The sequence below is a fragment of the Sus scrofa genome, chromosome 18, assembly GCF_000003025.6.
Source record: "Sus scrofa isolate TJ Tabasco breed Duroc chromosome 18, Sscrofa11.1, whole genome shotgun sequence".
Lineage (NCBI taxonomy): Eukaryota > Metazoa > Chordata > Mammalia > Artiodactyla > Suidae > Sus > Sus scrofa.
This window is the reverse complement of record NC_010460.4, coordinates 17,557,913-17,570,894: the sequence shown is the minus strand read 5'-3', so window position 1 is coordinate 17,570,894 and position 12,982 is coordinate 17,557,913. Positions and strand designations below refer to the sequence as shown.

General features: G+C 36.2%; 1 protein-coding gene across 9 annotated transcripts in view; it reads left to right on the top strand.

The window, feature by feature from the left end:
• The window catches only part of MKLN1 (muskelin 1), a 338,714-nt gene that overhangs the window by 261,625 nt on the left and 64,107 nt on the right, over positions 1-12,982 (top strand). For all 9 annotated transcript variants that reach the window (XM_021078931.1, XM_021078932.1, XM_021078930.1 and 6 more), the window contains 2 exons: positions 5,386-5,598; positions 12,246-12,467. In XM_021078931.1, coding sequence (XP_020934590.1) covers positions 5,386-5,598; positions 12,246-12,467 — 435 coding nt within the window. The remainder of the gene's footprint in view (positions 1-5,385; positions 5,599-12,245; positions 12,468-12,982) is intronic.

Here is a 12,982-nt window from a genome sequence, read left to right as displayed (position 1 = left end):
CATTCATCTTTCAGAAAATGCCTGAATAACCATACTGGATTTGTTAGGAGAGTTTTTTTTTGAGGGGGGTTAATTTTTTTATTATAGTTGATTTACAATCTTCTGTCAATTTCTGCTATACAGCAAAATGACCCAGTTGTACATACATTCTTTTCCTCACATTGTCTTCCATCATGTTCCATCACAAGTGATTAGGTATAGTTCCCTGTGCTGTACAGCAGGATCTCATTGCTTATCTACTCCAGATGCTATAGTTTGCATCTACTAACCCCAAACTTCCAGTCCATCCCACTCTTTCTCCCTCCCCCGTGGCAACCACAAATCTGTTCTCCATGTCCATGGAATTCTTCATTTTCTTTTGAGTAAATATTGTGTTTCATGGGAAAAATCTTACAACTCAATTGCATAGTGCTTTTCCTCCAAACAGGCATCATATATCAAGTAGTAGTATTTATAGTTTTTGAAATCTTTTTAATTCTGCCTTAATAGAAGGCAGCTGGATTCATGTCTACTTCTGCATTCATTCTGTTGCTGTATAAAAAGTCATATAGCCTCTGGAAAATAGCACATACACTTAAGTGTAAGAGCAAAAAGACAAAAATTTTTCATCTTGGTATTGTTATGAAAATAACTTTGTGGATTCCCTGAAGTGTCTTAAGAGATCCCAGACTGAGGTGAGACCTGCTGCTTTAATACACATTCCCTATTCTCATATAGACAGTTATCCCAATAATGCCTTAGTAATGTCTTTATAGGTGTCTCATTGTTACCCCCGACCTCTATACCTGACCCAGGACTCAATTCATGATTATGTGGTGCATTTCAGTGTCATTTTCTTTTTTTTTTTTTCTTTTTTTTTTAATTTATTGAAGTATAGTTGATTTACAGTGTTATCAGTGTCATTTTCTTTAGTGTCTTTTAATCAGAAACAGTTCCTTCTCCTTGTCTTTCTTGACTTTGGCATTTTTGAAAAATACAGGGCAGTTGTTTTGTAGAATATCCCTCAGTTGGGTCTCTCTGATGTTTCCCTAGGATTTGATATAGGTTAAGCATTTTTAGCAGGAATGCCTTGTGGAGGACATTAGGTTCTCTTCAGAATAGTATCAGGAGGCAGGCACATTATGTCAGTTTGTTTGATGTTAGCTTTGATCACATGGTTAAGAGGGTGCTCACCAGATTTCCCACTCTATAGTTAATAAGTAATTTGTAGGGAAGCATTTTGAGATTAAGAAAATATTCTGTCACTCATCAGTCTTTCATCTTTTTAGGATCCCTTGTTGAAACTGTTAAAGCTTTTCCCAAAGTGGTTGTACTATTTTATATTTCTTGTAGAGATGTATGAGAATTCCGGTTGCTCCCTATCTTCTTTCCTGTTGTATAGCTTTGGCACCTTTCTGAAAAATCAGTTGAGCGTGTAAGTATATGTCTCTTTTTAGACACTAATCTGCTCCATTATCTTCTGGTCTGTTCAAGTGACACTCCTTCAGGTCAGGCCTCCTTGTTTTGGTTTGTTGTTGGGGTTTTTTGTTTTGTTTCATTTTACGGCTGCATCTGCAGCATAAGGAAGTTCCCAGGCTAGGGCCTGAAGTGGAGCTACAGCTGCCAGCCTATACCACAGCCACAACAATGTGGGATCCTACCTACATCACATCTCACAGCAGCGCTGAATCCTCAACCCATTGAACGAGGCCAGGGATTGAACCCAAGTCCTCATGAATACTAGTTGGGTTTGTTACCGCTGAGCCACAACAGGAACTCCACAGGTCAGGCCTCTTTGTTCCTCCTTTTAAAAATTATTTTGACTCTTCTTTACATCTCCATATAAATTTTGGAATCATATTGTCAGTTTCTAAAACTGTTGGAATTATGATTGGAAATATGTTTAATCTGTAAAGCAATTTGGAGAGAATTGATATCTTAATGATATTGGACCTTCTAATCCGTGAACAGGGTTCAGTGTCCATTTATTTCAGTTTCATTCATTATCTCTCAGCACTTGGAGTTTACAGATTGTAGGTCTCTTTTATTTTTATTAAACGGATGCCAGTGTATTTTGTTTTTTCATGCTTTTATAAATTTAACAATTTTTTAAATTTCAATTTGTTTGCTGCTAATACACTGAAGTAAATTGGTAATTTAATATTGCCTTTGTATCATATCACTTTTCTACATCCACTTATTATTTCTAATAGTTTCTATTTTGTCTACATCGATTTCCTTGGATACTTTAAACAAACAATCCTGTCATCTGTAAATAGACAATTTTCTTTCTTCCTTTTAACACTTTTTTTCTTTCATAGCTTTTAATTTTATTTTTTATTGCTTTATTGCACTGACTCGGACTTGCAGTACAATGTTAACTAGAAGAAGTAAGAATAGACATCCTTATTTTGTTTCAGGTCTTAGCAGGAAAGCATTCTTTATTTCACTCTTCAGTGAAAAATTAGGTTTAGGATTTTCATACATTCTTTACAGATTGAGGAAGTTCGTTTATATTCCTAGTTTGCTGAGAGTTCTTCCTCATGAAAATGTGTTGTTTTTTCTCTTTATAATTAAGATCATATTTTTCCCCTTTATTTTTTTAATGTGATGGATTACTTGATTGATTTTCAAATGTAAAATTGACTGTATTTCTGAGATAAACCCTCTTTTGTTGTGAAATATCCTTTTTTTTTTTTCTTTTTAGGGCCGTACCTGCGACATATGAAAGTTCCTAGGCTAGGGATCGATTCAGAGCTGCAGCTGCCAGCCACAGCCACAGCCATAGCCGCGCCAGATCCAAGCTGTATCTGAGACTTATACTGCAGCTCCCGGCAATGCCGGAACCCTAACCCACTGAGCAAGGCCACGGATCCAAACCTCATCCTCATGGATACTAGTTGGGTTCATTACCACTGAGCCATGATGGAAACTCCATGTCCCTGTTCTTAAAGTATACTAGCTGAAGACTACCGATGTATTATTTTTCCTCTTCCTCCTTTGTAATATTGTTACCTGCTTTCAATGTTAAGTGCATAAGTTGGGAATGAATAGAATACCAATTAAAATTTTTTCTTTGTCATCTTAATCAATTTAAAGAAGTTATTGTATTTTCTCTCCCTTTTAAAAAAATTAGGCTTGCTAGTGGTTTGTTGATCTTTAAAAAAACAACTTTATTAATTTTCTTGATTTTTTTTAACTGTTCTCACCTCTTAATTTCTATTCTTATCTTTATTACCCTTTTCTCTTCTTAGGAAATAATTTGATCATTTTCATAGCACTTGTACTAATTAAGCTGAAGCAAGAAGTTCTGTTATTTTACTCTTAAAATCTCAGAATTCACACTCTAGGAAATATGACATAGATTCATTATATGTTATCTCAGTATTTGTTTTTCAGATTATTTAATTACAGGGGAAATCCTTTCTTAAATTTCTACCTTATCTGCTGAAGATTTTCCTTGATAGAAATCTTTTAAGATAATTTAAAAAATGGTAATTAGTATGAATACTAAATCACAGATTCAATCAACTTAATACCTGGTTCAATAACACTAATGTCAAACTGTTCTTCCTGTCTAATACATTTATTTCTTCATTTAATCTAAGTAATGCTAGATTACTCTTCCTATAATACTGCTTTTTTATGTTATATCCTACTTCTAGAAACCTAAATTAGTTCTTTAATGCAAGATTACACTCCGTTCTCCTCTGTCAGTCATTCACAGGCTTCCTGTTTCTACCTTGTGTATTCTTCAACTCTTGTTATTTCTGTAATAAGAATTCTTCATCTCAGTTATAACCCCCCATATTGTGTTTAGTATATTTTTGCCAAGAGAAACAAAATTTCTCTTACCTTCTGGACAAAACAATCTGAAAGAGTAGGAAGAGCAGTCTTTGACTTGGTTACACTGGGGCTTAGCTTCTCTATCTTACTTCCTAGTTTTGTGACTGTAGACAGATTGGACTCTGTGAAATGATGGTATTATTTCCTTATGGAGTTGTTACAAGGATAAGTGAAATATATACACACATATAGTAATAATATAGACAGAATTTAGGAGGGTTGTTTTGTTTTTTGTCTTTTTAGGGCCACACCCATGGCATATGGAGGTTCCCAGGCTAGGGGTCGAATTGGAGCTGTAGCTGCTGGCCTACACCATAGCCACAGCAATTTGGGATCCAAGCCACATCTGTGACCTACACCATAGTTCACTACAATGTCAGATCCATAACCCACTGAGCGAGGCCAGGGATCAAACCTGTGTCCTCATGGATGCTAGTCAGATTCGTTTCCACTGAGCCATGATGGGAACTCCAGAATTTAGGAGATATTTAACAAATAAATATTAGGTCTCTTTTCTTTTCCCTCTTTCAACTAACTCAGTCCTACCCAGCTGAAGTTCCTTTTTTTTTTTATGAACTTTTTTTGGCTAATACTACAATATTTTTCTTTTACCCTTTATTCTGTCCTGTGATATAAGTGATCTCAACTGATTAATTTTTGTTGATAATATACTATTTTTCATTTTGTTCCCTAGTTGTTTTATATAGCTGAGTCATTCTGTCGGGAGAGTCAGTTTTATATATGTAAAGGGTGGATGAAGAAAAAGAATTTTCATTCTCCTTTTATCACTTTGAGCTTATATCTCCTCATCTTTAAAAGGAGAACATTAAACTACACATTTTATTAAGGTTCCTACCAATTGTGAAATTCTAAATATTCTTGGAGGGCCTGTTTTTTTGCTAGATTCTGATGAGATGTACAAAAAAAAAATTGAAAGACCAAATGTGTCTTTTCTTTTTAGGGCTGCACCACAGCATATGGAGGTTCCCAGGCTAGGGGTTGAATTGGAGCTGTAGCCGCTGACCTAAACCACAGCCATAGCAACACCAGATCCAAGCCACGTCTGCAACCTGTACCACAGCTCATGGCAACGCTGGATCCTTAACCCACTGAGCAAGGCCAGGGCCCAAACCTGCGTCCTCACGGATGCTAGTCAGATTTGTTCCTACTGAGCCATGATGGGAACTCCCCAAACGTGCCTTTAAGCAGGTTGATGTGTACAAAGGATTAAGTTCTCAGTACAAATGACTAAAATGTAATGGAGTATACAGTAGAAGCCATATAAGTATTATAAACAGAGTGCCATAGAATATAGTTCATTTCCTCTTTCCTGGTAGAGTTTAAGCATTTCTAAGGTAAGATTTGTGTCTCCTACTGCTTCTTTTATTTTCCTCTAGAGATTTAAACCTAGTGTTGGACTTATGTTAGCTGGACTTAATAATTTTCCCAGTAAACCTTTTCGTGAAAGTCAACAAAAAAGGACATTTAGTTTTAGTTTCCATTATTTATTTTTTGAATTTTTTTCTTTTCTTCTTTATTTTTATTTTTTGCTCTCCACAGAATGGTCCTAGTGCTAGATCATGTCATAAAATGTGCATTGACATTCAGCGAAGGCAAATCTACACATTGGGGCGTTATTTGGATTCCTCTGTGAGGAACAGCAAATCTCTGAAAAGTGATTTCTATCGTTATGACATTGACACAAACACATGGATGTTACTCAGTGAGGATACTGCTGCTGACGGAGGACCGAAATTGGTGTTTGATCATCAGGTTTGGTGCACAAATAACTATCTGGTGGAAGTGCTCAGTGACTCTTGCTCTTAGAGTTTATTTCACATGTTATGCTAAGTTGTCTATTAGTGATTTCTACTACAAATACCTGTGACATAATAAAAAGAACTATTGTTTCAGTAGGTATAAAGTTTTTCTTTAAAAATGTTTTCTCTTGTTTGGTGTAGGATGAAAATACTAAGACCTCAGAACATAATTGTTAATTTGTAATATCTTTATAGAGAATAAATGGAGCAATATTAGGAAAAAATTTAGTGTTATGATATTCATACATCATAACAATAACCGTGTGCCCCTTTAAAACTTTTTATTTTACATTCCTAGAAGATTTAAAATTATTTTGTAATGAGTTCAGGAATTTGAAATTTAGAGTTTTTCTTCCAATGCAAGTGAAATGTATTAACTTTTGTATATATCACAAACTCAGAATAAAACATAGGAATTGGGCGTATCCTAGATGAAGTTTAAATTCAGCACCAGCAGAAATCATACAATGATGTAGATGGGAAGACTGCATATGGCAATCTTGTAAACCATTGAAGTATTAACATGCATGTAGCTCTCCTCCTCCTCATCCCTGTTATCTTTATTATCTGTCTTTAAGTACTTATTTTGTATCAGTTTAGTATAGGTCAGTACCTCAAACAAAACAGTAACCACTTTGAATTCTTTGACAGTTTTGCTTAGCTCCATTCACGTCCAGAGTTTTTTGGAGTATGAGAAAGGAAAAGACTTAAAAAAAAAAAAATCTGTTACACTGTATTGATGAATAAAGCATTATGTAGTACTTGAGAAATGGGAAGTGCTGCTAGAATTATGATCAAATATAGCTTATGCCTAGTATCTAAGCATTGAAACCCAAGTCTTTATTGTTTCTTTACCGATTTTTGTTAATTGTTTCCTGTAAAACCTTCCTCCTGCTGTATTTATATTAACAGGTAGTTTTTATAGGAGAATGATATGGAAAGGAGCAGTGGGTTATATCCCTATCAAGCAAGTGGTAGATGGAAAATCAAAAACATTAGTCTTCATAGTACTCCCCAGATTGAATTTGGAACTTCTGCTGGCTGTCCATAACTGAGCTCTGCAAAGCTTTACGCTGCCCCGCTGATATCCTCAGTGTTATTCATGTGGCAAATGGGAACTCCAGAAAAAGTTAGGATGGTTCTGATATTTTAAAAACAGAACATCAGTAGATAACATTGTTAGGGGAACAGTTTATTTTCTTGCTTCTAACAAGTAACATACAAATTCATTTTACAGAAGAGGCTTATGTTTTTATAGGTTAAAAAAAAGAATAACTTAAGGTTAGCTTGAGTGTAATACATATATTATCCTTATGTGGGACCTTTGTTTCTCTCGATTTTGATAAAATAGAATGTTCTTTGGAGCCTAGGTTCTGTTAAATAATGCTTGATTTTCAACTCATTAGTTGTTAGAACACTAAGGGGTGAAGAAACTAGGATTTTGGTGCTAATTCAGCCAACACCTATTTCTCTGACCTTGAACAATTAACATAATCTGTATAAGCCTATTTTTTTTTCATGCAAATAAAGCTATAAATTGGAACCTAATCCAAAAGTTACTTGCAGTTGTTTATGACACTTAAAGATTTGATACTTAAGTTCAAATTTGAGAAGAACATGAGAAAGCTAGAAGCATGAAGCATAGTATTTTGAATTTTAACATATTTAAAAAATTAAAACTCAAAGACTTCTGGATTTTCTAAGAACATAGTGGCAGCTTAGTCTTGAAGCTTTCCATTTTGTTGCTTTGTGTGGTTTTTCAGGAATGAGAACCAAACAAAAAGATTTTAAAAAAAACACAAGTCACATATTCAGCAAAACCAGGAACAAAAGAAAACCTACAATTCCCAATTCCTTGTAAATTTAGCCAAAAACAACTAGAATACCCAGAAGCTGTATTATTAAAGCTCACAACAGTGTATCAGGGGAGAACTGACAATGCAGAGGAAGCTTAGCCAGAGGTACATCATAGTGGATGTATCATGAGCAGGGCAGAAATTGAACCTAGGGCAGCCACTGGAGGAGTCGGTTAAATAATAGCGGAAAATGTCCAGCAAGGCTCACAGGTGGTAGATGTCAGAAAGCACCGTCTTCCAAGAGCAAAGAAACACCATGACAAGTGGGGACAGAGGCTCCTTTTGCAGGTCAGTTGAAGGAACTGTGGGAACTCAAGGCTCAAGATAAAAGCCACCTAAACCAGAAAAGAGAAGACATGGCTTCCTGGAAGCACTTATTTTGAAGAAGCCATTCAGTTCAGTAGCAATTAGAGCAGGGAGTCTTGAGCAAGAATGTCACACTTCCATAAGGAACCTTGTGTTATCTGCTCCAGGAATTTCAACTTATTTAAATATCAACAACTAAAAAGCAGTAAACACCAAATCTTTAAAGAAGTACTCTAAAGAAGAGCAATAAAAGGAAAAAGAATAGCAGGAACTTTCTTCCATGCATCAGCAGATGAATATTATATCCCAGTATTCTATCATGAATTAAATTGACTTAATGAAGCTTGAAACTCTGAAGAAAACTACAGGGCATAAATTTAAGAATGCAGGTGAGATGGCCAAATAATAGGAGCAGGTGAAACTGGATCTGATAAATCTCAGGAAAGAAATTGAAGAAAAATATAGTAATACTTTGAAAAATAAAGACTACTTTATGAGAAGCATATAGAAGAACAGGTTAGAGTCATATACATAGAAATAAGAAAATCAGATAAAGAAAATAAATATAAGGGCTAGCCAGAAAATTATGGATAGAGAAGGCAGGCAAAAGGGAGCCAACATATGCATCATTGGAGACATTAAAGAAGAAAACCAAAACAATGGAACAGAACAAATATTTGTAAATAAAATTCAGAAAGACTTTTCTAAAGAAAGAAGTCTAGTCTACATATCAATAGAGCATGTTATATTCCGGGGAAATCGACCTAGGCATTCAACTCGAAGGTATGTGTTTGTAACACTGAATTTCAAAGATAAAGGCCATTTTGGGGGCAACTAGACAGAATGATTCAAAAATAAAATGAGATACCAGCTTTGTCTATAGCTGCATTCAGTGCCAAGAGACAATAGAGTAACATCTAGAAAGTATTCAAAGAACAGGCAGTGTGAGCCAAGGGTTTTATATCTAGTCAAACTGTCCTTCAAATATAAACACATTTTTGAGGAAATGTCTGGAAAATGAAATAGGAGCTAGTCAAGAAATGGCAGGAGGAGTTCCCGTCGTGGCGCAGTGGTTAACGAATCCGACTAGGAACCATGAGGTTGCGGGTTTGGTCCCTGCCCTTGCTCAGTGGGTTAACGATCTGGCGTTGCCGTGAGCTGTGGTGTAGGTTGCAGACTCGGCTCGGATCCTGCGTTGCTGTGCCTCTGGCGTAGGCTGGTGGCTACAGCTCCGATTCAACCCCTAGCCTGGGAACCTCCATATGCCGCGGGAGCGGCCCAAGAAATAGCAACAACAACAACAACAACGACAAAAAGACAAAAAAAAAAAAAAAAAAAAAAAAAAAAAAAGAAATGGCAGGAGAAACTTGTCACAGGTGGATGTAGATCATTGGCAGGTTGAACATACACTTTTACTGTCCTCCTGCTCCACATCCTGTAAAATGACAATACATTAGTAATAGTGTAGAAAAACAAAAAGGAATGCCCTTAGGGAACTCAGAATATTTGAGGGAATTCCTGTGAAAGCAGGTAGGATCAGCTCCAACAAGAAGAAACCACAACCTATAAGATAGCAGCAGCTTGAGTCTCAAAGTATATAGCTGCAGCAAACATTAGACGATCAGTTGGAGATGAAACAGCAGGGCGTTTTCCAGTTTGACTGAGTAGCACTGAACTGTGATAATTGTCCAGAGGTCAAGTGTTTAGTGTGGACATTGGAGCTAGAAGGATAGAGCAATAGGAGCTGCTGCAGAACCCTTCACAGCATCATGTCTCACCTCTCCCCACCTAATCCCTTGAGGCAGACTACTGTATATGCAACAGGCAGCTGGATAGGGATTCTTAGATACAAAGAAGACTAAAACAGTAACCTCCAAATCCAAATATTTGAAGATAATACCATGAGATAGGAGGTACTGAACTCAATGAATTAAGAATTAACAAAGAGGAGTTCCCGTTGTGGCACAGTGGTTAACGAATCCGACTAGGAACCATGAGGTTGCGGGTTCGGTCCCTGCCCTTGCTCGGTGGGTTAACAATCCGGCGTTGCCGTGAGCTGTGGTGTAGGTTGCAGACGTGGCTCGGATCCTGCGTTGCTGTGGCTCTGGTGTAGGCAGGTGGCTACAGCTCTGATTAGACCCCTAGCCTGGGAACCTCCATATGCCGTGGGAGTGGCCCAAGAAATAGCAAAAAGACAAAAAAGACAAAAAAAAAAAAAAGAATTAACAAAGAAAAACAGCTTGTAATGTAAATTGAAGATGTATTTAAGATAAATTTTAAATTATATTTTTAGAGGAATTCAGGAGGCTGTTGCACCCATAAAAAGGAAATATATAGAAAAATTATAAATTAAAGGTTTGATAGTGAAATGAAAATCTCAGTAAGTAGAAGAAACTGTGGACATACATCTAAATGGTTACTAAAAGTGAACTGAAATTATATGAGGAAAGTTAAGGAGCAGAGAAAGGGACTTAAACTTCCAATATCTACCTACTAAGAGTTTTAGAAAGAGAATGGAGGCAAAAAAAAAAAAAAAAAAAAAGAACAACAACAAAACCACTCAAGTTAAAAATGAAGAAAACTCTCAGAGCTGAAGATAGATTTCAGACTGAAAGAAATAACAGGTTCAGATCAGGATGAATGAAAAAAGAATATCCCTATCTAGATACTTCTTTAATGAAATTTCAGAACCAAGGAAGAAGAAAATCCTAAAAGCAATGGAGAGAAAACTGGTTACCTTTGTAGGTAAGCAAGGATCAGATTAAGATTTTTGGAGGTTGGCAAGGTTGTGGGTTGGACAACGCTGCTTAGAATGCTTTATAAGCAAAATTGTCAAATATTGTGAGAAGGAAATTATTTTGAACTCAGCCTAACTCTAGCTAATCTTGTGTTCATGTGATACAGTAAAATAAAGACAACTTCAAGTTAAGAATTGGTTGAGAGTAGGGATGGGGAATAAATGGATATCCATTATTTATTTGATTTTAGAAATTAAATATGTAACCTGATAGGGAGGACTTAAAAGATTTCTTGAAGTCTTTGAGGGAAAGATGTTATGCTTTTCATGATATAATCATTTAAGATTAAAGAGTAGGGTCTCTTTTTTTTTTTGAGTGTCAGGGACATGAAACCTTTGACATCTCTTTTTCAACCATGCTCTCCAAGATATCACCCTTAAGGAATTGTAGATTTTCATCTTAATTTATGGAAGTCTGCCAGAAACCTGGGAAGTGACAAGTGAGTGGATCTTTTTAGTGGTAGATTAGGAGATGCTAGAATCCTTTCTTTTTCATAATTACATATTAATTTTAAAATAAGTTTTATAATTATTTAGTTTGCTATGAAAAACAATACAAAATAAATAGAAGTAGTTTCATGGGAGGAGAGACTTGAACATATATAATGGCTAGCATTTACACTTTGGCAACCAAAAAAAAATGTTTTATGTACACAACCTAGTCTTTAAACATAACGCTAGTACTTAACATTTAATTACCAGTTTGAACTTACATATTCTTTGAAAGAGAATTTGATTCATATTAGGGCAATTGACTGCTTTCTCATAGATATTTTTGTGAAAATAATCTCCTTGAGTTGAAAGAATGGAAGAATCAAGTTTGGCTTTTAACATGAGTCATATGATACACCTCAAAGAAAATTAAATTTACAGTATCATGTTAAAAGGAGACAAGATTTGCAGTTCCCTTGTGGTACAGCAGGTTAAGTGTCTGGCGTTGTCACTGCAGCGATCCGGGTCCCTGCTGTAGCACAGGTTCCATCCCTGAGTCAGGAACTTCTGCATCCTGTGGGCACAGCAAAAAAAAAAAAAAAAAAAAAAAGGAAGCAAGATTCATCATACCATAGGAGTCAGTCTGGAGACTGATTGCTGCAAATGTCTTTTTGGGTTTGTTTTACTACTTGGTCACAATGTAACTTGAAGAATTTTATAAAATGAATGCAGAGAGATGAATTTAGCTATGTCATTCTTAATCACATAGCTGCTCTCTTATTAAATGGTAGTATGATAAATAGGATGCTTGCCTAGAATGGAAAGAAGGGAGTTTTTAGAAGAACAGTGTAATAGAGTATGATCAGTATTTACTCTTAGGTATAAATCAGAACCTAAGGTATTAATTGGTTGATTTGGTTAAAAATTATGCAGCTTCAAGAAAGCATAAAGCTCCTTAACCCAACATATTTTATTCTCACTGGAAAAAATGGAAACCTGAAAGGTATTTAGAAGTCCATCCTGAATCTCTGCCAGGTATTTTAATAAGTGCAGTATTTTAATAAGTGCATGTGATAATCAGGCATGGTATTTAGTGTCATTAAGACGGTGTTCAGTTTTTTGGGAATCTAAAACTGCACACACTGCTTTCATTTTAACACAAATGATAGGACCATTTAAAACTATTCAATCTGTTGCCTTGTTCTATAGATGTGTATGGACTCAGAAAAACATATGATCTACACCTTTGGTGGTAGAATTTTGACATGTAATGGCAGCGTAGACGACAGCAGAGCCAGTGAACCACAGTTCAGTGGGTTGTTTGCTTTCAACTGTCAGTGTCAAACCTGGAAACTTCTTCGAGAGGACTCCTGTAATGCTGGGCCTGAGGACATCCAGTCTCGGATAGGACACTGCATGCTGTTCCACTCAGTAAGAATATTCTGTACATTGCTCTTTTGTCATGCATCTCTCAATAGGAACAGAAGTGGTGAAGTCTGATTCTTCAGTAAGAGAGCAAACATTCTCATTAGAATAAATGATTGGTGTTGGCAATGATAGCCAAAAACAAACAACCTTTAACAGTGAACTGTTTGCTAATTATAAGGTTCTTCCTATCAACCTAGTAATTCCTATGTAGTTATCACCTGAGTACTAATCTAGGCACTTTTATGACTAACTTCACTCTAAGTTCACTGCTTATATAGATACTGTACCTGTTTCTCTTTCTTGCGTGCTTGCTTGCTTTCTCTCTCTCTTTTTTTTTTTTTTTGCCTTTTTAGGGCCGTACTCATGGCATATGAAGTTCCCAGGCTACGGGTCTAATTGGAGCTATAGTCACTGGCCTGCACCATAGCCACAGCAGTGCCAGATCTGAGCCATGTCTGTGACCTGCACCACAGCTCATGACAACGCCGGATCCTTAACGCACTGAGCAAGACCAGAGA